The 23,229-nt window shown below is 38.9% G+C and overlaps 6 protein-coding genes across 18 annotated transcripts; 3 read left to right on the top strand and 3 right to left on the bottom strand.

Annotated features, from left to right (window-relative positions):
* Nucleotides 1–63: 63 nt before the first annotated feature.
* On the bottom strand, nucleotides 64–3,032 carry LOC120009678 (coiled-coil domain-containing protein 115-like). Of its 2 annotated transcripts, XM_038860353.1 has the most exons (7): nucleotides 2,778–3,032; nucleotides 2,121–2,238; nucleotides 1,516–1,674; nucleotides 1,189–1,238; nucleotides 843–930; nucleotides 640–762; nucleotides 64–461 (listed from the first exon to the last, which is right to left on the bottom strand). In XM_038860353.1, exons 1-6 carry the CDS (start codon nucleotides 2,958–2,960, stop codon nucleotides 668–670), a joined length of 693 nt encoding a protein of 230 aa, XP_038716281.1. In that variant the 5' UTR covers nucleotides 2,961–3,032; the 3' UTR covers nucleotides 64–461; nucleotides 640–667. The 2 variants fall into 2 exon arrangements, 1 of the variants encoding a protein (XP_038716281.1); XR_005470726.1 differs by lacking the exon at nucleotides 843–930.
* Nucleotides 3,033–3,272: 240 nt separating this feature from the next.
* LOC120008945 (uncharacterized protein At5g43822) lies at nucleotides 3,273–5,720 on the top strand. 6 transcript variants are annotated; one of them, XR_005470571.1, is made up of 7 exons: nucleotides 3,273–3,442; nucleotides 3,528–3,646; nucleotides 3,927–4,106; nucleotides 4,225–4,281; nucleotides 4,865–4,929; nucleotides 5,238–5,363; nucleotides 5,445–5,720. XR_005470571.1 is itself a non-coding variant. In XM_038859342.1 (7 exons), exons 1-7 carry the CDS (start codon nucleotides 3,311–3,313, stop codon nucleotides 5,457–5,459), a joined length of 708 nt encoding a protein of 235 aa, XP_038715270.1. In that variant the 5' UTR covers nucleotides 3,273–3,310; the 3' UTR covers nucleotides 5,460–5,720. The 6 variants fall into 6 exon arrangements, 5 of the variants coding, with proteins under 5 accessions (XP_038715270.1, XP_038715269.1, XP_038715272.1 ...); XM_038859342.1 differs by having other exon boundaries at nucleotides 4,865–4,943; XM_038859341.1 differs by having other exon boundaries at nucleotides 4,865–4,943; nucleotides 5,238–5,720.
* Nucleotides 5,721–6,441: 721 nt separating this feature from the next.
* On the top strand, nucleotides 6,442–10,842 carry LOC120008527 (U-box domain-containing protein 44-like). The gene is made up of 4 exons (XM_038858881.1): nucleotides 6,442–6,847; nucleotides 7,510–8,081; nucleotides 8,180–8,489; nucleotides 9,114–10,842. Exons 2-4 carry the CDS (start codon nucleotides 7,527–7,529, stop codon nucleotides 10,688–10,690), a joined length of 2,442 nt encoding a protein of 813 aa, XP_038714809.1. The 5' UTR covers nucleotides 6,442–6,847; nucleotides 7,510–7,526; the 3' UTR covers nucleotides 10,691–10,842.
* Nucleotides 10,843–10,887: 45 nt separating this feature from the next.
* On the bottom strand, nucleotides 10,888–14,731 carry LOC120008528 (F-box/kelch-repeat protein At5g42350-like). 2 transcript variants are annotated; one of them, XM_038858882.1, is made up of 2 exons: nucleotides 14,593–14,731; nucleotides 10,888–12,862 (listed from the first exon to the last, which is right to left on the bottom strand). In XM_038858882.1, the coding sequence occupies exon 2, from the start codon at nucleotides 12,765–12,767 to the stop codon at nucleotides 11,031–11,033; it is 1,737 nt and encodes a 578-aa protein (XP_038714810.1). In that variant the 5' UTR covers nucleotides 12,768–12,862; nucleotides 14,593–14,731; the 3' UTR covers nucleotides 10,888–11,030. The 2 variants fall into 2 exon arrangements, with proteins under 2 accessions (XP_038714810.1, XP_038714811.1); XM_038858883.1 differs by having other exon boundaries at nucleotides 10,888–12,917; nucleotides 14,593–14,699.
* Nucleotides 14,732–15,699: 968 nt separating this feature from the next.
* LOC120009591 (glutamate receptor 3.3-like) lies at nucleotides 15,700–21,163 on the top strand. Of its 6 annotated transcripts, none has more exons than XM_038860240.1 (10): nucleotides 15,700–15,956; nucleotides 16,082–16,156; nucleotides 16,268–16,321; nucleotides 16,607–16,683; nucleotides 16,755–17,098; nucleotides 17,203–18,542; nucleotides 18,650–18,927; nucleotides 19,696–19,727; nucleotides 19,835–20,241; nucleotides 20,340–21,163. In XM_038860240.1, exons 5-10 carry the CDS (start codon nucleotides 16,834–16,836, stop codon nucleotides 20,841–20,843), a joined length of 2,826 nt encoding a protein of 941 aa, XP_038716168.1. In that variant the 5' UTR covers nucleotides 15,700–15,956; nucleotides 16,082–16,156; nucleotides 16,268–16,321; nucleotides 16,607–16,683; nucleotides 16,755–16,833; the 3' UTR covers nucleotides 20,844–21,163. The 6 variants fall into 6 exon arrangements, with proteins under 6 accessions (XP_038716168.1, XP_038716171.1, XP_038716170.1 ...); XM_038860243.1 differs by having other exon boundaries at nucleotides 16,611–16,683; XM_038860242.1 differs by lacking the exon at nucleotides 16,607–16,683 and having other exon boundaries at nucleotides 16,724–17,098.
* Nucleotides 21,164–21,445: 282 nt separating this feature from the next.
* LOC120009592 (glucan endo-1,3-beta-glucosidase 12-like) lies at nucleotides 21,446–23,160 on the bottom strand. The gene is made up of 2 exons (XM_038860244.1): nucleotides 21,710–23,160; nucleotides 21,446–21,614 (listed from the first exon to the last, which is right to left on the bottom strand). The coding sequence occupies exons 1-2, from the start codon at nucleotides 23,097–23,099 to the stop codon at nucleotides 21,583–21,585; spliced, it is 1,422 nt and encodes a 473-aa protein (XP_038716172.1). The 5' UTR covers nucleotides 23,100–23,160; the 3' UTR covers nucleotides 21,446–21,582.
* Nucleotides 23,161–23,229: the final 69 nt, after the last annotated feature.

Consider the following 23,229-nt stretch of genomic DNA (forward strand, 5'->3'; position numbering starts at 1 on the left):
GGGGAATCGAAGTGATGATCTGGCGAAATTAATTGTTGCCTTATACCACATTTCCCACCTCAATGAAGCAGCAAGAGTAATGTATTTCTAATGCCTCCGTATTCCAGACTCTGTTAATGCAGAGTTCAGTGATTTTACCACAACAAATGTACGGGCACTTCCAAGGGCTCGGCACATTCACTTCTAAATGAACGAAACTTGTAAAAGTGCAAAGGGCACCAAACAAAAAAGACACATTACCATGCATTAAACAAAGGGTGAGCCTACGAAAATAGTGAAAACAAGTAAGAAAAAATCAATAGGCATAATTTATAACGCATAATTAGTTGGATCTAGTGGAATGAATGAGCAGAAGTGGACATGAGGCAGATGCAAAGGCAGCAATCTTTTCATGCACAAATACTGTGAAGAATCTTCATTGCCATCCGAGTCCATTGTTGGGAAACTCATATCAGCGCCCCCTAAGTTGCATAAGCAAGCCATCAGCAATTAAGTAAGGTTGAATGTATAGTTTTTCTTTCCATGCAGTTAATCAGGGTAAGGAAAATCATAGCATGCACAACGCCCCGTTGGCTCATGATGAGAGACGGTGGTAAAAAATGAAGGGAAAAAAAATTACCATCAGTAATTTATGATTACCTGAAAACCTAAACTGAGCGATTCCTTCTCATCCCTCGTTGCCCTTCGATTCTCTTTGAACTTGATCATAAGCATTTAGCACTGATGAACGTATGTTTGCTATTTGAACAATGTTCTCCAATGCTACATGAAAACAGTTATCGTCAAATAGTTTACCACACTGTTCCAGAACCTTTCATAAAAATTCTTGCTAAATTATGCGCCTGTCTCAAATGACTGTTGGGCAGCTCGAAGCTTTGGTGAAACTAGAGTTCCAAACATTGAGAGTGATTTAGCTCGCTCCTTTGGAACCTAGAGTATAAAAAAGAGATGAATTTTACACTACCTATTTCACAATTGACAATTACAGAATGCCACAAGGATATTGACTATGGTGTTTGACCTACCAGTACTACACATATGGAAAGTGACAAACTAAAACAAATCAAAAGCAGTAAAGGTGATAGCATTAAGATGGGCTCAAAATGAACGACTAAAAAGGTTCCGTTCTGAACAAAAACTAAAACTGCAAAATAATAATAAATGTTATTTTTTTGTTCGAATTCTTACTTGGTCATCAACCTTAGGTGTAGCTCCATTCTTTGATGAGGTTTTACCTTCTGCATGCAAATTGGAAAATGAAAGTGAGACAGAGCCTATGAAGCAGAAATAATATAAAGATGGTTCCAAGATGCAACAGAATATGTATTGCCATTTATTATTATCGTTTTTTTGCTTGGAATTAGGCCATGAACCTTGTAATTGCAAGTGGTTTTAGAACTGTTCAAGACTTCAAGTTCAAGTTGTTTTGCTTGGATCCCTTATACTGTAACTGTTCAGCAATTCTAAGCAATGCATCTACCAAATTTTCCACATACAGGAATCGTATAACCATACCAGACATCTGGGAACTGCCATGGTTTTGTAGATGTTGACTGACAGATTTCTTAAGCAAATCATCCTCCTCGGATTTTGCCTCCCGGGAAGAGCTTTTTTCATTCCCAGAGGACACCCACTTGCACAAGGTGAAGTGTGGTTGCTCTAGCTCAGAGTCAACTGCAAAAGAACAATCACGTAAGTTCCACACACGAATTTTGATTAACACATGCAGTGTACGATTTATGATGCATGAGTTCATTAGTTGCAAGTAAAAGATGATCACATCATGAGAATAATTTATTTTGGACTATCAACGATTATGTGCTATTTTATCTATTACCAAAATAGGGTCTATCTTTCTTGAACTTCCAATTTTTTACATGTGACTGCATTGCCCATTGACATGCACGTAAACACTCTTCTATATTTTCATTCTAGAAATTTTGACAAACCCCTCAATCCCACATTGAAATGCCCCTTCAATGGCATCCTCAGTCCTCACAATTGGCTATAATTCAATCCAATATACATTGGCCCTATATGACAGAATCTTCTTATTGATAGCGGCACAAAATCAATCACATTCGGTCACTAAAAGAGTTAAAAGAAAGAAGTAAATCTACCATCATCCTGGTTTAATGTCAATGAGATAGCAGCAGGATGGACTTTGAGATCCAATAAAGTCCCATTGACACGTAATGCACCCATAGAGTGCCTAGCACTTGCTAATTCAAACCATCCCTGCAAAAAGAAGTAAGCTTATCAATTGATGTCATTCATTCTTTTACTGAACTTTTAACAGAATACTAATACAAGTGAATTCTACCATGACAGCAAGAATCAGCAACAGAAATCCCAACTATCCTCTTTCACCCAGTCAATCCTATAAGGCCACACTCTATATCACTGAGTCACTGACCTTTTTGGATCCATATTCTTCCTAATTACTGCCATTCAAGTTCTTTCTAGCTCTCCCTCCTTCCTCTTCTTGAAATAGTCCACTTCCATTCTTTCATTTTTCACATCTCATATTTCTTTAAACTACAAAATGAATAGCTATTCAAAAGCTACAACACATGTATCAAAATCACACTGGGATTTTTAAACATTAAACTTAATTTCTTCCTTAAAATTAAACTATGTCAGAGCCAAGAACATCAAAATCAAACGGTCGATGGACAATTTCGACAAGCTAAAATCAATCACATAAAACATGGCAATCCATTTGACATCACCGTCCAAAACTTGAAACAGACAAATCAATTTCTGGCTTGAAGAACCTGGCGAAGCGTTGCACATAAAGAGTCCCTTAGACTAAGGTAACCGTCCATGGAGTCCAAGAATCGCAATACATTTTCATCTTCATCTCCTTCTCCTTCTCCATATATTACTCCTCCTCGTTGGGAATTTTCGGGTTGCCCCTCGGTTTCCAAGACACCTCGGTTTCCTTCTTGTTCTTCCATTCAGATTCAACGTCAGTATTGATGAACGGACATGGATCCCCCAAAGCTGAGCCGCAGACTTCACCTATCCTGCCCGGGAACGAAGCCGTCTGATGTAAACAGACAGGGCTGCGAAGGAGCCACTAGTGGGCGGCCCTATTATGGCCTATAAACGATTGGCCCGGCTCTGCCCATATAAGGGCCTAAGGGGTTCGCTGTAAATGGGTCATAAAGAAACAAGTGAGGTAAAGGCCCAACTTTATAAGGCATCTTGGGCCTGGAGAAGCGCTGCTCGGCCTATTTAGTGAGGTTTTGTCATGAAAATGAAGGGTTCGCTCGCTCGCTGTAAATTGGTCGTTGAGACTGAATAGATGGAAGCGGTGGTGAAGAAGTATCAGCAAAACTTCAAGAAGGTGAGAGAAAAGATGGATCAATGGGAACAGCTTCAAGGTCTTCTAGTTCAACAGTTTAGGAACGCTTCTTCCATTATCGAGAGGTTAGAGGTAAGTCACTACACAGTCAATTTCAGTTTCCTTTTGGGTTCAAGTCTGATTTTTTTTTTTTGTTTTGGGTATTATTATTGATTAGACTATTCAAGATCTCAGAAATTATGGTACTTTGAATTGTGTGGATGGAATTGAAGTCTCCGTATTTCGTAAGCAGTTGGAATCTTTGGAGATCATCTTGCTATCAATGAAGAAGACGATGTTAGTTTTTTTTTTTTTTTTCCTATATTTTTTTAGCTTGTCTTTCCTACTTTGCTCTCTACTTTCTTTTACACCAAAAAAATTTAGGGGAAAACGAGACGGGTCCTAGGAGATCATATTGCTTTGAATGAAGATGTCATTTTGATTTTTTTTTTCAAACTTCGTATTTGTTTTAACTGTTCATTTGTTTCCAAAATTGCTGTTTTTTTATATATATTTTGGAGTGCAGTATTATAAAGGTTACTGGAAACAGAGATGATTGTTATTATCCTTTGTTCAGGGAAGAGATGCGGAATATCGTCGATTATATGGAGAAGATGCATCGTAATAGTGGACAGCTGATAAAAGTTGGTTCAAGTCAGCCGAGCTCCAAGCAACTGCATAATCGAATTGGGGTTAAACCTTGTCTTGCGGATTGCTTGGATGGGCTCAGGATTCTTTATGACATGCATCATTCTGAGTATGTCACTGTGCTGCAGCCCAATGGTCTTCGATGTTCTGCTTTGATTTATATGTATTGCTGTCTGTAAATGAACTTACATAGATTCTTAGTGACACCTTGAGTTTTGGTTTGTCAGGTACCTTCTCAAGTCATCTATTGTTTCAGCACTTTCATCACTTGCCTTGAAACCTAGGTATGCAAAGCTTTAAGATGAGCAAATGTATAGGATCAATTTATTTTTCTCTTCAAATTATGATAAGCATGATCCTTAATGTAGTTAGGATGTTTGGGTTATGAATCTCATTCACCAACTGATGAAGGTGTACTGCTGAGATTGAGAAAACAGATTTAAAATGGCTACTGTTTATTTTTGCTAAATGTTGCAGTGTAAACAAACCCATCAACGGTACTAGATATTTCTGATACAGTCTCCCTCAAAAACTTGGAAAGCTTAATGAAATCTATGGACTTTTTTCTTTACTTCCAAATTTTTATTCCCAATACCCCCATAAAGAGTTTGAGCAGTGTATGAACAATAATTGATTTTAGCTCGAAGTGTTTGTATGTAGAGGAACCCTACCTTCTCTGATCCATTCAACAAATCTTCTCACTCAGCTTCTGATTTCAAGTGTAATTTGCACATTTCTTTTAGTTGTTCTGACCTTCTGGGGCCTCCAAACTCTATCTTTAGTGTTTATACGTGTACACATTCAATGTTTTGGTTTGTACATTTGACATTCTGAGATTTATAACTTTTATTTTGGACTATGGTGCAGTGCTAGTGATCTAGGAGCGCTACTGCAACTCTTGGTTGATCAGCCTAACATTCCCAAAGAAGAAGGTGGGTGGAAATTGGTGAGGCATATGATTGAAGTTTCTCTAAGGATTTGTGTGCGTGTGCCAGCATGATGTGTATCCAACCATATATAGATCCATGACTTTGTTTTTGTATATAAAGGTTCACTCTTCTGATAGAAGAATGTGAATTTCTGAATCATATCACAATGAAATTGGAAATTTTATGAATACCCCTGTTAATGTTTTCATTTAATGAATAGGTGAAGTTCAGTAGTCTATTTAGCATCAGTTTTTTCTTAGTATCTCTGATAATTATGTCTTACTGGTCTAATTGCTACTTCTTTGACACAGTACAACTCATTTTTGACATCATATTTGCGGAGGAGATCTGTTGAATTCATTGGGTTTGTTCACAAGATACTATGTCGAAGGTCGAAACTTGAACGTGTGGAAGCAGCATGGACATGGAAAATGACGGTAGCAGAACGATTGTTTCCTTGCAAAATGACGCTTTGAAAGAATGTCTATAAGGGATCCTGAAATGATCATCTTTGGCAGCTGCAGGGCTCATAACTTTCCTGGCAGCAAATGTAGGTCTTTCTTCTACCGAAGGCTTGCAAGATCTCCAAATTCTTTTGAGGAACCAAACTATCCTTTCCTTTGGCCTTCGTCCTAGTTGAAGTGAGACATGCCACGACTTGTCTGTTTGTGTGCCAAGACATGTCAACTGTACTGTATTTTTTTGCAGAACCTAATACATCATATATCCTCAAGTCTCCTCATGCTAATTAGTCAACAACATATGCTGATTAGTTGAGACTATGTTGAATTTGACAAAAATTAAATACAATTTAATTTTTTAAAATTTTTTAAAAAATAATTGACCCCATAATGGAACTATTTTATACAGCAATCCCGAGCACTCGTTTCACTCATACTCTAAATTATGCCTAAACAATGATTGGGTCCTTGAGGAACCGACCTTTAACAATGGTCGGGGTCCTTGGGGAACCGACCTTTTTTTGTGATCCTAACTTCATATTAATTAGACACTACATAGACCATGATGATGCCTTAATAATCAATATATAACAACAAGGACATTAAAAAAAATAAATTAATGATAGAACAACTTCATTATAAATACAATACAACGGAAAGGATAATAAAAAAAAATCACATTTTTTAGGGCTCTAACAATCATAAAAATAGAGTTGTCTAAAAAAATCGTGTCAAAACAAATTGATCGATTTTTGTTAAATATATGTTAATGAGGATCAACTGAGAAAACCGACAATCGATAAATTAAATTTATATAAAAAAAAGGACCAAAATCAACCATGTACACCTGTACAGCCCTACCTAAAAGGACAAAAAGGAAGGAAAAAAAAAAGTTGATTGTTTTAACCTAAACGCACTGTTTCGCTTCAGTTGTGCGGTAGTTTTTTTTAATGAGACAATTATATGATCGGTAGTTACAGTGGTTGGTTCCCTCCATTATATAATAAAATTTTATTTTTCTTGTTGATATGAGCTTGGTGGGGTCTGTGGAAGGTGATTGTCCAGCTCCACATACAATACAATCCATCTCTCTCTGTTACGCGTTGAATCAAAGACTATTCCTTCTCAGTCAACATGTTCTTGTTTGTCTTTGGTTTTTATTTTATGTCGTGTTGTAATTTAACTTATAATTCGTCTGGTTTTTTTTTATGGTTTCTCCCACTTATAGGAAAACCCTTGAATTTCCTATTCTCTAAACTCTAAAGCCCTTTATCTCCTTTCTAACTCCTACAAAACCGACTACAAAGAAAACCCAGATTTTGGTTTATCTTTTCTTTCTGTTGGGCTTTGCTTTTCTTTGGTCGATGAATGGAAGAAGAAGAATTTGGATCTGGAAGCTATTTCTCTCGAGGAGTCCACAATTGGCTTTGAGGGCTTTTGTCTAATCGTTTCTCTGTTAGGTGTGTCTTCTCTCATTTCTTGGCTTTGATGTTGTGAGTGTGGCACATCTAGATAATGTTGATGTAAGTAGGGGAATTTTAGAAGTGATCTGAGTCATATGTTAAGGCAAAGTGATCCAAATGTGAAATTGGTTAGCCAGTTTGATAAATTCCAACTCTTTTTTAGATAAAATTTGCAACCCATTTTGGGTGGAATTGGTTTTCTTCAAAATTTTGTGTTTTTCTCGTACTCTAAATTTTATTAGGTGCAGGGTTCATACCCAATTTGATTGATTTCTCATATTCACAAGTTTCCTTTGTTGTTTATCATTATGGTGGTTGTTTTGGATCTTAGGACCACCATTGTTACTTGATTGGCGGTTGTTTCATTTTCCAGGACTTCCTTCAGCCAGAAAATGGAAGTTGAAAACTCAGACTGTTATGCATCTGACTATCTTACACAAACCATTGATTTGCATTAACAAAATTCCTTTGCTTTCTTTCAACTTTCAGAAAATAATGTACAGATAATGGCATCCTTTGGTTCTACTTAATTTTGTTTCTCTTTCTTGTGGCTGATTTTGATTCTTAACTCTAAAATTGATTGATGGTAAATATTGTTATAACGAGTGCTGGTTGAGTGTTGACCCATATACCATTTTTGTCATATTACTTTCTTGTAGCGCGTAATTTAGGCCACATGGCTGAGAGCTGGGATGGAAGTTATAACTTTGGTAGCCAGTCAGACGAGAGTGGTCAATTTGAGAGACTGCACATTGAGCCTATTTATGATGCATTTGTTTGCCCTTTGACTAAACAAGTTATGCGAGATCCTGTCAACTTGGAAAATGGGCAGACTTTTGAACGTGAAGCGGTTCAGATGTGGTTCAAGGAACGCAAAGAGAGTGGTCGAAGGCCGCTTTGCCCATTGACTCACAAAGAATTACGAAGTACGGAGCTGAAACCCAGTATAGCTCTGCGGCACACCATCGAAGAGTGGACTGCTAGGAATGAAGCTGTTCAGCTTGATTTAGCTCGTCGGTCATTGAATCTAGCCAGTCCAGAAAGTGATGTTTTGCATTCTTTGAAGTATGTCCAGTATATTTGCCGAAAAAACCAATCAAATAAGCATGTTGTGCGCAATGCCGAGTTAATACCTATGATTATTGACTTGTTGAAGAGTAGCATTAGGAAAGTTCAGTGTATAGCTCTTGAAACCCTTCGAATTGTGGTCAAGGAAGATGCTGATAATAAGGTCATTACAGGCTTGCTGATTTTAATGTCTTCTATATGTGATGCAATAGCCTAAATGTTCTCACTGCTCCCTAACGATGGGTTCTCGTCATTTTGCAGGTAATACTGGCTGAGGGAGACACCATGCGAACTATCGTCAAGTTATTGTCTCGTGAGCAATGCAAAGAGAGGGAAGAAGCTGTTTCTTTGCTGTACGAACTCTCCAAGTCTGACGTCCTTTGTGAGAAGATTGGCTCAGTCAATGGAGCGATTCTTATTTTGGTTGGAATGGCAAGCAGCAAATCAGAAAATGTTTTGACTGTTGAGAAAGCAGACGAAACATTGGAAAATCTGGAGAGGTGTGAGACCAATGTGCAGAAGATGGCTGAAAATGGCAGATTGCAGCCTCTTCTCAACCAAATCCTTAAAGGTGCTTATGCTATCCTCATATAACTCAACGTTCCTTTTGCTCTTCTCATTGCTTCCCTCTATTTGTTGCAAATTTCATGGTGGTCCTTTGTTATTAATGGTATCAAACACATGAATATGTTCTATATTTGTTTGTTACAGAAGTTATAATGTTTTCCATGGTTGCTGATATTCCTTTGAGATGCATTAATCTTTTCTTTAGAGTTTTTCTCGTTCATTTGGGACATATTGCTTTGTCAACAAAAACTAGAAGCAGGAAAAAAAAAATTTAATAAATGAAAGAATCCACAAGATTAACAGTTTTGCATCATCAGTGAGGCCCAAATTCTTTAAAGGCATCCTTATTTTTCTACTTGCAGCTGCCTGTGTCATACATGTATATGATGGCACATGCCACTCTTTTGAAGAATCCATAGTCATAACTTCATCTGCAACCCTTACGCCCTTTTGTTATTTTCTTACTCTTGGTTATCAAAAGATTATACGTTTTCTTAATGATTGGTGTGTAGTTTATTTTTTAGTCCTTAATGGTTTGTTCTTTATACTCTGAACTTCCAAGGTCTGTTCTCAAAATATAAACATTGTCTTACTCTGGTTAATCTTGCACTAGAATGAATGCCTGCAGGCTCACTAGAAACAAAACTGTCCATGGCCTCATGCCTTGGTGATCTAGTTTTGAACAATGACGTGAAAATCCTTGTGGCTAAAACTGTGGGTCCATCTCTGATCAATATCATGAAAAGTGGTAACATGCAGTCAAGAGAAGCTGCTTTGAAAGCTCTTAACCAAATTTCATCTTCTGATCCAAGTGCCAAAGTGTTGATTGAATCGGGAATTCTTCCCCCTCTCCTCAAGGACCTCTTTACGGTTGGTGCTAATCAGCTTCCCATGCGATTGAAAGAGCTCTCTTCAACAATTCTCGCTAATGTTGTGAGCTCAGGTTATGATTTCGATTCCATTCCTGTTGGTCCTGACCACCGGACTCTGGTTTCGGAAGACATAATCCATAACCTACTCCATCTAATTAGCAACACTGGTCCAGCTATTGAATGTAAACTTATTCAGGTTCTTGTTGGTTTGACCAGTTCTCAGTTCACTGTTTCGAGTGTTGTAGCTGCCATTAAAAGCTCAGGTGCTACTATCAGTTTGGTTCAGTTCATCGAAGCTCCCCAGAGGGATTTGCAACTAGCTTCCATAAAACTTCTCCAGAATCTCTCTCCACACATGGGTCAGGAACTAGCGGATGCCCTGCATGGCACGGTTGGACAGCTTGGCAATCTAATTAGTGTCATATCAGAAAATATAGGAATCACTGAAGAGCAGGCAGCGGCTGCAGGCCTTTTAGCTGAACTCCCAGAGAAGGATTTGGGCCTCACACGGCAGATGCTAGATGAAGGTTCGTTTTGGCTGATCACCAATAGAGTGGTACAGATCCGGCAAGGAGAGATGAGGGGCACCCGCTTTATGACACCATACTTAGAAGGGCTTGTCAGGGTTCTTGCTAGGGTTACATTTGTCTTGGCTGATGAGCCTGATGCCATTGCATTCTGCCGTAAGCACAATCTTACTGCCTTATTTACTGAACTGCTTCAGTCCAATGGACTCGACAATGTACAGATGGTATCTGCCATGGCATTGAAAAACTTATCCCAAGAATCGAAAAACTTGACGAGATTGCCTGATTTGCCAGCACCTGGATTTTGTGCTTCAATTTTTCCATGTTATAGTAAACAGACTTTCATAAGTGGTTCGTGCAGGCTCCACCGCGGGATATGTTCGCAGAAGGAAACATTTTGCCTTTTAGAAGGACAGGCTGTGGTGAAGTTGGTTGCACTTTTAGATCACAGAAATGAGAAGGTAGTTGAGGCAGCACTTGCAGCACTATCTACTTTATTGGATGATGGGGTTGAGATAGAACAAGGGGTGCAAGTTTTGTGGGAGGTAGATGGTGTTAGGCCTATACTTGATCTCCTGCACGAGAAACCGACAGAAAACCTGAGGACGAGGGCAGTTTGGGCTATTGAGAGGCTTTTGAGGACTGATAGTATAGCATATGATGTTGCTGGAGATCCAAATCTGAGTACAGCACTTGTTGATGCTTTCCAGCATGCTGACTATCGAACCAGGCAGATTGCCGAGTCTGCGCTGAAGCATGTAGATAAGATACCGAATTTCTCCGGTATCTTTCCTAATGTGGGATAGACCTTTTTCCCGAGCGAACTTGTATGTACTCTGTCCTTTTTATGGTTTTTGGTTTGTGAACTGTAAGTTGTAGGTAGTTAATTGTTCATACACATTTCTTATTTGATGTAAGAAACTCATTTGTTTTGGATATAGATATATATATTTTTCTACATGAATATATATGGTATTCTAGACTAAATGTCGAAAAAGAGTAGCTAATTCGCAATAAATTCATTGTAAGTAGTGGCCAATGGCACGAATCAAATATACATTCAACAAATAGAATGTAAAATTCTCCTGGTACATTGGATGTTCTGTCTGAAATTTGAAGAAAAACTGGAGTTGCCTGCAAAAGACTTCACAGATGTAGTACAACCATTGATTTTGTCACACAGGAAGAAGCATCCAATTCATGAGCCATTTGATTTCTCGAAATATGGCTCCAACTAGTCTCCATATCGGACATATTACACACGGTCAGGAAATCCAACACCTGACCAAATATTTTGAACATTTCAACCCCAAATATCATACCTCTGTCCTCAACAAATACAGCATTCCAGTCCATTGGGGCATCGGGATGCACCGACACCTCTGTCCAGGTAAGATACATGAGATCTAACTCCCATAATTTTCTAACAGCTTTGTTTCTCCGACCTATTTGACCATCACCTTCACACCAGGAGACAGAAAGCATAAACAGCTTACCATTACATGATACAAGTTTAGGATAGTATTCATGAATTCGGGGAGGGAATGGCGAAGTCTGGATTCCAATCCAGTAGCCCCTGTCTATGTCATATGCCATAAGCTTGTCGGTCTCCGAGTATACATAAAACATCCCGTTACAAATAACCCCAGCGCAAACTATTCCAAAATCTATAGGCAACCTCTGGATTTCTGTCCATTTATTGGAAATGGAATCGTAAATTTCAGCAGAATCCAGAGGCTCATCCCATGATCCAAGACCCCCAACAGCAATCAAAACAAACTTCTTGCAACCCTTTGCAATTGACTGATCATGTTTTTGTCTTGTAAACTTGTGTGACTTTCTGTTGGCTGAGGATGAAGCTTCATTATCCTCGGAAACACTTCTGCACTGACGCCTAAGTGACAGCCTGTGAGGATCCTCGTAAACATCTGACACACCACCAATTCGTGAGCGGGAAAATCGCCTATCTTGTCGATGGTGACTTTGAACAACAGAGCAAATTGAGCTGACCTCAGAAATTCCTAAAATCGGCATAGATCTGGCATACTTCATAGATGCCACTTTACGCCAAGACTTAGTTAAAGGGCTGAAAACCAACACCCCTTTATGTGTCTTGAAAGAGCTCCTATCCACCCTTCCAAAGCTGGTCAAGCTAGAGCAACCTCCAACAATATAAATGTCATCCTGAATACTGGTAACAGAGAACATGAACCTTCCCTTGAGAATATGAGTGTCAATCTTATGCCACTGGTCTTGAGATACATCCAACACATGTATCTCCCCAGAGCAATAACCATTTTTCACAGTACCAAAAAGGAACAGCCATGGATTGTGATACAAACCTTCACACCTCATTTGCAAAAACCGAGAAGTGGTAGTCAAATACCTCCATTTTTTGCAAACAAGGCGGGCAGTCATGAGACTAGCCAATGGAAGCCTCACCAAACACATCTCAAGAATATCATCTGGAAGAATGATGTGCATCCTGCTGTTACATACAGACTCTTCAAGTTCAAGATATTTCCGGTTATTTTTTTTCCAGAACTCCTTCATCCCATATGAGAAACAAGCCACTCCAGTTTCCTCTGTGCCACAGATAGTCTTGTATCCCTTCCCTTCTTCACTTGCACTTGACCTCCTTCTACTACTTGGATCTCCATATTCCTCACCTGTGTCAGCACCTACTTTACAGCCCCCACCCCTACTATATATAGTAAGACATTTGAAAGAAACCCCCCTCAAATCATTGTTTTCCTCCTCTTCACCTCTTGGGTTCTTCTTCCTCAACTTCTGGCTGACACTCCTCACCAGACGTTTTGACACACTCAAAGCCTCAAAATCCTGATGAAGAGGTTCTTCCCCTAAAATTCTCTCAGACAACATTGTGTCTTCTGTTGTCCGCAGGTTAAAGCCACAGAATGTTTCTATATCGCGACTTGCATGGATCTCTATTGCTAAGAGTGCCTTCTATCATTCATCTACAGCAAAGAAACCATAAAATTTATACTCGAGAGGCATAGTTAATCCAGCCACCTAAATAAAACCAAGTGATAATTAAACAACAAATAATAATAAAAGAAAGAAAAAAATTTGGTAGAGAAAAACAAATAGAAACCTTTAAAGATCCACATGATCCTCAAAAAAGCAGCATACATGCATCCACGACCTTAAATATTGGGAAAATTTGACATTGGCTTTTGAAATTTAAACACTTCAACCAGAGATATTAATTGCTTACCGTTACTAATTCGATTAATTTTGCATAAAATAAGTGTTTAAGAGAGACAAAATTCAGAATATTGACTCATAGGATTCATCGATTGCGAAAAGCACATGGTAGCAAGGGAACCGGGGAAAGTATACAGAAAATTATATCCAGATCCAGACATGATTTACAGCCATGCAACAGGTAGCATAAGCATATATTAAAAAACCAAGATAAAGAGAAACCAAAGGAAACCATTGGGTAGCTAAGAGAATAAAATAAATTACTGCAAACAGCTACCATTAATCTCAAAAATTGTATAAAATGACAAACTCATTTAATATCCAAAAATATCATGTGTAACTGAATCACATAGAATATACAGAATTAGTAAGTTCACACACATGGAATAAATATCTTCGAATATCAATAAGGAAACACAGAAAAGTAATTAATTATTTAAAATTCAAACGCTGCAACCTGAAATCTGAAATTAATTACTTTCATAACTTTTATTATTAATGACTCGACAGTTATGGATGGCAAACAACAGAAGTGAGAGTGCATTCAAATAAAATCCTAACAAGATTTAGGAGAGACAAAACAAGAAGCACACACAATACAAAGATATAACCACTTAGATAACGAAAAATGGGAAAGAAAGCATTAGAGATCCATTTTGTTGCCAAGAAAATAAAATAGAAACTTGTACATTTTTTAAATTCAGGACTCCAATGTACTCTCATAGCCCATAACCGCTTAGGACATTCCCAACAACTCTATTAAACTGCAAAACCATGAAAAGTATTTTCCCCAGAATATTGAACTGCAAGTTTCACAGGATAAACACACCAATCAAATAAGGAAACATATCAAATTCAACAAATTTCAAAATTCAACACTCAAAATATCTTTATCTGTAAAGTACAATTAGCCCGTCTTATTATCACTTTTATAAATGATTAAACAGTTGGGTATCACAAATCAGATGTAGAGTATGGTAACATAAAACCAAATGAAATTGAATCCCAACCAGCTTTACAAACAGCATAACAAGAACCAAAGAAACAAATATAAGAACGATGGCAAAACGAAAGAGCTTGGTATGGTCGCCCAGAAAATCAAATGGAAATCTTTAAATAGCCATATTAACCTCAAAAGTCATATCAAATCACAAACTACTTCCATATCCATAGCTGCTAAGCTGATAAAACCATTATCAGCTTTAGAATTTAGACATTTCAACCTGACACCGACAAATAATCATTGTTATGATAAACTGACATGGCCCACGGGATACAAGAATCAGAATTACAAATCAAAACGATATTAACCAAAGACGAAGCAACAGGCTTAGAAAACATAAAATTACCGAAAGATAACCAAAACAGGAAGAAAAACACAGGGACAACGACAACAAAGGATCCGTTTGGTAGCCGAGAAAATCAAGGAAAATCACAAATTCCTTTCACATTCAAAACAAGAGAGTTTAGAGTGCCTTACGTTTGACTAATTTGACGAAATGAGAACCGGAACATAGATTTCTGAGAGGAAAGCACAGCAAGAATGAAATTGCTGGATTAAGATCGAGAGAGTGAAGGGAGAAATTATTTTAAAATTTTGTATTAATTAATTGATTATTATTATATAATAATGACCTGGGGTCTGGGTGGTTGGTCGGGATGAAATTAGTAAAGCGACGCCGCACTGATTATTAAAACTTAAAAGCGACCGATGGGCTTTCTCCTTTTGAGGGGTTTTGTTTCATACGAGCACTTCCTCACTCTTTTCCTGCTCCATGTGTCGGCACCGTCAGATTGTACGAAGTCGTTAAATGATGGGAGGCCTTTTGTCTTTCTTTCCCTGGCCCTCCTTGCAGGCCTAGTACTATACGTAATAGGCCCATCAGGCCTGCACTTTTAGTGGGCCACAACCGATTCATCACTCTTGGTTGCCATTGCCGCCGGCCATATCCACAGTATAAGCCGGAAAGTTCGGAGGAGACAAAGACGCCAAGGAGAAGTCTATGGCATGGCTTAGGAACTGCCGAAAATTGATCCGAAATAAGTAAATATGAGCTTAGGAATTAAAATTATAGGATAAGAAATATGTGTAATTTTAATTTTTGAAGGGTTTCTGGTGTAAAATTAATACAATTAGTTAAAGAAAGTTGGTGATGAGTTTTGGGTGGTTGATTATATTCTACAACCCACTTTATTCTTTTCTTGATTAAATCAAACAAATTGTTAAAGTAGCGCTGATATCATTACCTCCAATTGAATTAATCCCTAATTCAATTGAATTGTCTTTGTATTCTCCCAGTGCACTCTATTAATTGTTCAACAATAAATTAAATTAAAATTAAACTCTAACCAATTCAAATACTAATAATTAGAAAAACGAACACCTAACCTAACAATTCAAAACATTGGCAACCAACTCGACCACATAATGCATCCTCCGGCCCATTCAACATCAGCGGCTCATTTGACCCAAATCAAATCATGGGCTAGCCCAGGCCCAGTAATCCATTGATTGACTGACTAGTGACTAGTGACTATTGAATGGTGATAGATTGAGATTGAGATTCTCATTCTCTGATAGCTTGAGATTGCAGTCTACAAGTCACCTTCTAAGATATTTACGAAGCGAATTGAGTTTGTACGTGGCTCTTCTTGTGTACCGTGAGTAGGCAGGCATAAAGGGAGAGGAAACATGAAGCATCTCTTGTGACTTGTCTTCAGCGTTAGTTATTCGATAATATAAAAAAGCACACATTTTTACTATGTTTTCGGACTTTTTCAAAATTGAAATTGGTCTCGAACAACAATCCGTAGGCTTGTCTTTTCCTCCACGTGAATGTTTTGGTATTATTCTTCTTCTGAATTTTTTCCTTGATGGGAACAGCCTTGTCTTTCCTTAAAGAGGAGTCTTTATTGGTCCTTTTCAACACAGACACGACGTAGATGACTAATTTCTCATTTTTCAGCAGGTGGGTTTTTCAGTTCCTGTCTAAGTGAATGAACTTGAAGGCTACTTGCTCCGTGGATGAGCTTTCTCAAGGCGGGTGTGGACTGTTTATTCTCTTCTTTCTTACTTATGCTCTAGCTCCCTTTAATCCTCGCTTTTTTGGGGTTCTCAAATTCTGTCAAAAAATTTGTCTTTTTATTCATTGTAGGAGGTTTGAAGGTACATGGCAGAGTATTTTCCTTCGTAGATGAACTATCTCAAGGTGGGTTTCAACTTATAATTGTTAATTCACTTATATCTTGCTTGATATAGGCTTTCGGTCTTGTGTTAAAAAGGGGATTTGATTTTAGTTCTGGTGAAAATCGGCTAAAATGGATATTATGGAGCGAGGAATAAAGTGTTGTACATTTATTTAAATTATTGTGCAGCCAGGAAAGGTGTAGCTTGTGAAATATTCATGTAATGCGTAAATGATGAATTATCTGCTATAGATTCAGTAAGTTTTTTATGTTTGTTTCTTTATCAGCTGACTATAATTATTGTGCAGTCAGGAAGGTTTAGCTTGTGAGGTTGTCAATTAGTGCATCCATAATGAATAATCTTAGTTTGATTCAGTTGGGAAATGTACTTGCCTAAATATTGCCTTATATTTTCTGTATTCCAGGAAGCTAACTTGTGTTGGCTCTCATCTTTAGACCCCATAACCCGGTTGTGCAAAAAGTCTCTGGTGGATTCATCTTGGGGAGGCTAAGATAATTGTGAAGCCAATCTGAAATGAATGCAATTGGGTCTCTTTGGTTGCTGTTTTTCCTTTCTGGAGCATTAATAAATGGGTATTGTAGCAATGTTAACTCTAGACCTGATATGGTGAATGTTGGAGCCATTTTCACTTTTGATTCTACCATTGGTAGAGTTGCCAAGGTTGCCATTCAGGAAGCCATGAAGGATGTGAACTCTGATCCCAACGTTCTCCGTGGAACCAAGCTTAATGTCATTATGTCGAATTCCAATTGCAGCGGATTTGTGGGCATGGTTGAAGGTACTGCACTATCCAATTCCCTACCTTAATATTGTTGTTACCGTTAGATGATTTGCCGAAGCAATAAGGTTAGATACACTAATTATATTGTGTTAAAAATACAGCCTTGCGATTCATGGAGACCGATATTGTTGCCATCATTGGCCCACAATCTTCTGTAGTAGCCCATATTGTATCCCATGTTGCAAACGAACTCCATGTTCCTCTATTGTCATTTGCAGCTACAGACCCTACTTTATCTTCCCTTCAATTCCCATATTTTCTTAGAACAACACATAGTGATCTGTACCAAATGACTGCCATAGCTGAGATTATTGGTTATTATGGTTGGAAGGAGGTGATTGCTATATATGTTGATGATGATTATGGGCGAAATGGTGTCGCAGCTCTTAATGATAAACTTGCTGAAAGGCGCTGTAAAATCTCTTTCAAGGGTGGTATTCACCCAGGAAGTGTTGACCGGGGTGATATCATGGATCTTCTTGTTAAAGTTGCAATGATACAATCTCGGATTATTGTTCTTCATGTAAATCCTGATGTTGGTTACAACTTTTTTCCCGTGGCACAATATCTTGGAATGATGGGTAATGGGTTTGTATGGATAGCTACAGATTGGCTCGCATCTGTTTTGGATTCAGCTGTTCGCCTTCCGTCTGAGATCATGAACACGATGCAAGGGGTTCTTGTTCTACGTCAACACACACCAGATTCAGAAAGAAGGAAATCCTTTTTCTCCCGCTGGAACAAGATTAATGGTGGTTCTTTGGGCCTGCATGCCTATGGGCTTTATGCTTATGACTCTGTTTGGCTTGTGGCTCATGCTATTGATGCTTTTTTCAATCAAGGTGGAGTTATTTCTTTTTCTAATGATTCTAGGTTACTTTCTGCCGAAGGTAGTAATCTTCACCTTGAGGCAATGAGCATTTTTGATGATGGGGACCTCCTACTCAGGAATATATTGTGGAGTAACTTTGTTGGTTTGACTGGTCCTTTTAAGTTTAATCCAGACAGGTCTCTTTTTCAACCTGCATATGATATTATTAATGTAATTGGAACTGGGTATCGACAAATTGGTTACTGGTCCAATTATTCTGGTTTATCGACAAAGCTTCCTGAGATACTCTATACAATGCCACCAAATCGTTCAACCTCAAGCCAGAGCCTATACCCTGTTATTTGGCCAGACGGAACTCTATCAATACCTCGTGGATGGGTTTTCCCTAACAATGGGAAACAATTGAGAGTTGGGGTACCTAGAAGAGTCAGTTTCCGGGAATTTGTATCTCAAGAGCGAGGGACTGATAATTTCCAGGGTTTTTGCATAGATGTATTTATGGCTGCTGTAAATTTGTTACCTTATGCTGTACCATATATATTTATCCCCTTTGGAAATGGTACGGAAAATCCAAGCTACTCAGAGCTCGTCAACATGATTACAACAGGGGTAAGAATTACATCATAAATTTGATGTTTGAAGTTCAAATCAGATGTATTTAGTATATGCTACTCATTCCAGCTTATCTCTTCTATTTTTCGTCTCCCAAAACACAGAATTTTGATGCTGCTGTCGGTGACATTGCCATAGTCACAAATCGAACAAGGATTGTAGATTTTACGCAGCCATATGCGTCATCTGGATTGGTTGTTGTGGCCCCATTTGAGAAGTTACATACCGGTGCTTGGGCTTTTCTCCGGCCATTGAGTCGACAAATGTGGATTGTCACTGGCTGTTTCTTTCTTTTTGTTGGAATAGTCGTGTGGATTTTGGAGCATCGAATAAATGATGATTTTCGGGGATCCCCAAAGAAACAAATTATAACCATTTTATGGTAAGTCCATAAGCTCTAATATTGTGATGATAGTCATGCTAGTAGTGATAGCTGTTTGTCTATGCTATATCTCAAATTAGAAAATGTAGCTATTGATAGTAGCGGAGTTTCTGATACAGGTGAGGTGGTAGAGGGAGTTCGTCCTTGTACTTTGATTTCTTTTAGAGAAGATTTATGCCCTAGCAGTTCTAAGCTACAAAAAGATTTATTCAGCATGACTATGGTGACGTAAATTGAGAAGGAAAAAAAAAAACACCAGAGAGAGCATAAATTTTCATTTAACAGTGGTTCTAGTTCAAGAATTTGGAATGAAGTTTAACTTATAGACAATTGTAAGAGGGTTTTACAAAGAAAATAAAGGGTAAAGCTACTCATTTTAAAAAGTGCTTGAAAACCAGGACCATATAGACTCGCATACTGTGTTATAATACTGAATTCTGTCCAGCTATTGCCATCATAGGCACTTAAGTCTCTCATGCCAATGCAATATCAGTTGTGTATCTGATGTTAATCATTGATTAGTTATTGAAAATGTCACATTTCGCAGCAGGCTCTTTTTTTGAACTATCATGAGATCGCAGTGTGCGCTAGAGCTTTGATGCGATGGAAAAGGTTGCTTCATTGTGTCTTGCTACATGGGGCTCATTATGAAGGGGACCTTATCTTATGAAGCATTGTTTAATGATCTAAATAATCAAGCCTAAGTACCAATATTTCTGGTATTCAGAACTTTGTCTCTGATCATTCTCTTGTTTGTTTGCCTCGCAGGTTTAGCTTGTCAACTTTATTTTTTTCTCATAGTAAGTGAAACTAACATCTTTGTGCTACGTTCATGCTTAGGGCAGAACAAAAGCGTAATTTATTCATTGATTGATTTGGTTCATCTATTTCGGTATTTCCTTTGCAGGAGAGAACACTGCGAGCAACCTTGGTCGCATGGTGCTACTTATATGGCTCTTTGTGGTTTTGATAGTAAATTCTAGCTACACTGCAAGTTTGACATCGATCCTTACCGTGCAGCAGCTAGCTTCTCCCATAAAAGGAATTGAAAGCTTAAAAAAGGGTGATGAGCCGATTGGCTACCAAGTTGGTTCTTTTGCTGAGCATTATTTGAGTGAGGAACTCGGAATATCTAAATCTAGACTCAAACCACTTGGATCACCTGAAGAATATGCATCAGCACTTAAACTTGGCCCTAATAAGGGTGGTGTTGTGGCTATAGTCGATGAACGTCCATATATGGAGCTTTTTCTGTCAAGCCAGTGCTCATTCCGGGTTGTAGGTCAAGAATTTACCAAAAATGGCTGGGGTTTTGTGAGTATTCACTTTCTTGCTCGCTCTTTCTTCTTCTAAAAACAGCAGTTTGTGCATTTCCATAACTTGGTTCTTTTAATGCTTCGTTTTCTTCCTAGGCATTTCCACGGGACTCTCCACTGGCTATTGATATGTCAACTGCGATTCTGGAGCTATCTGAGAATGGCGATCTCCAAAGGATCCATGACAAGTGGTTGAAGCAAAGTTCTTGTATTTTAGAAAATGCTGAACTTGAATCGGATCAGTTACACCTCCAGAGCTTCGTGGGGCTCTTTCTTATATGTGGTATCGCTTGCTTCATTGCTCTCTTCATATACTTCTTACAGATTATGCGCAAGTTAGCGCGTTATTCCCCCACCGAGTCCAGTTCAACTAGTCACCAAGGTAGTACTCTCCGTTCAGGACGTCTTAGAAAATTTCTGTCATTGATGGATGAGAAGAAAGAGCCGTCTCATGGGGGGAGCAAGAGAAGGAAAATTGAAAAATCATTATCGGAAAATGACCGGGACAAGGAGTCGCGTAATAGCTCCAACGATGGACAAAGGGAAGTAAGGGCCAATGTAGACGCGAGAAGAAGCAGTTCCTTACCTCTAAATCTTTAACTTCATATTTTCATACCATCTGGAACTGAGATCACAGCATTGCGGCTGTCTATAATCATTTTTCTCCGGCAAGTATAAGCTAGCCATGCATTTTTCGAATGTAATATCCGGTTTGATGCTCAAAGCATGGCGGGAATTGTTCAAATTTGAACGCTATTGCAGTGTGTTCAGTTTTCAATTGTAGATGCTAAAGAATAGTGATTCGTATTCGTCTGAGTCTTACAATCTTGTGCTTCCAATGGTATTACCATTTAAGATCAAGATTGTGTTGGCTCTAAGATATGACCTAATAATGCAAGTTTTGGCCCAATTTATCTTATTATCGTATGTGTATGTGAATCTAACGGTCCAAATTTATACTCATATTTTTGGATCTCAAATTTCTTCCAAATTTCAAAACATCTACCTCTAGGCCCATGTGAAATCACAGTCCAACGGGTCCCCATCCCTGAAAGAGCAAAGACTTTTTAGTTTATTGTTCAACAAAGCAAATTAAAGCCTATGATTGTGGAGAAAATTTGAAGCTTTTCAGGCTCCATGCCCTCAATCTCTCTCTTCTCTCCCCATAAAAAGACAATCTTTAAAGGTGCCTTTTCTCAGACAAACCAACAAAATATTCAATTGCATTCATCATAACATTAACATCTTAGCCTTAAGGGTTACAATTCAAGGAAAAAAAAAAAAAAAGAAGATGCAAAAATCATAATTAAATTAAATTAAGCTGTCTTGTTTGCTTGATTTACTGTTGAGGGTACCAGCATTTCCCATAACCTAATCATCAAGAGAGAGAGAAAAAATTAATTAGAGCATTAAAAATTGAATTATTTAATTATTAATTATATTTGCTTGATCACGCAGGAACTCACTTGGATCACTGAAGGTGACAAGTCCAGTACCCTTGAAATCACAATTCCAATAGTTCCTCCCATGCATCTGATAGTAAGCGTTCATAGCATACGATGCATGCGCGTGCAGCTTATCAGGTACATAGCAATCACCCCCCTCGTATATTTCTCTACAATCAACTCCACCGGGCCCACAACAATAATCCACCACCACCTGCAACAACTTCTCCTCCGCATGCGGCTTCGCCACGCACCAAACCGACGGACCTCCTCCTCCTCCTCCTCCTCCACCTCCGCTACCTCCACCACCGCCACTTCTTAACCTCTCAAATGAGACTCCACCGTTGCTGCAAAAACTGCAACTCAAGTCCACCTCATAAACCTTTGAACCGTCCCCATTGAGGAGTCCGAAGTTTCTCTCACTAACACCTCCTTCTTTCTTGTTCTCGTTGAAGAGAGAGAACACGAAGTAGCCTATCTTGTCTTTGGGCTTCATCGGCGTTCCTGTATTGGAAGACTCTGCCCGTTTGATCATTCTCGTGTTGTACGTCCTTGCATTTTCGGGTGTAGCCGCTTTGTCACCTGAATCGCCTTTCGATGGCCATCCAGATTCTGAAACTACGATCTCCACCGTCCGATTTCCGAACCCTAGCGAATCAATTGCGGAACGAACAGCATCGAGTTGAGCATCTAACATGTTTGTGTACACATACCCTTTGGGATCATGAACTCCCGAGGCATTTCCAAGCAACGCGTAGTCCAGATCGACCGAATCCGGGTTATCTCTGTAAGCGAAATAAGGGTAAGCATTGACCATGAAAGGCGATCCCGTATCCGCCAAGAACTTAACAATGGAAGTCATTGTAGGCATAAGGTTCAAAGCGAAGGTTGAAGACGAAGGAGGGAATGAGGATGCAAGAACCGCCATGCTATGTGGGGTACTGACTTTGATTTTACGATCAAGCCCTCGCGATAACAACGCCGCGTGCAAGTTTTGCATTGCTTGGACGAGGGCTTTTTGGTCCAGGGAATCTTGATCGTCTAATGTTAAGTACTCGTTCCCTACAGCAATGCCTACTACTGATGTGGCAGGAATGAAGGGGAGGATGCGAGCGGAGAGCCACTGGTCTGCGGATGACGTGTCCTTGCTGATGTTTGAGACGTGGGAGTTCTCGACGGCGACAATTAGGTCGATGCCGGTGTTGGAGAAGGCTTGGAGGATTTCGGGGTTTGTGTCGTAGATCTTGACCTTGTCGATGAGGGTGGATTGGAGGAGCTGAGCTACTTTCTTTGGTGGAGGAAGATTGTTTCCGAGAGTTCCGTAGTTTACACCGATGGCATAGATAGGGCTGAGGAAGTGGAGGAGGAAGAGCATGATGAGAAGATGCGGTAGGAAAGGTGAAGAAGCCATTGGAGGGAGGTTTAGCTTAAGCCCTTTGAACTTTGAAGTGAAGTGGATATACAGGTAGTGAAAACCGCGTGAAATCATAATAAAAATTCAACGAGGACAAAAAAAAAAGTTACACGTAGGGCCCACTAAG

The sequence above is a fragment of the Tripterygium wilfordii genome, chromosome 11, assembly GCF_013401445.1.
Source record: "Tripterygium wilfordii isolate XIE 37 chromosome 11, ASM1340144v1, whole genome shotgun sequence".
NCBI classification, from domain to species: Eukaryota; Viridiplantae; Streptophyta; class Magnoliopsida; order Celastrales; family Celastraceae; genus Tripterygium; species Tripterygium wilfordii.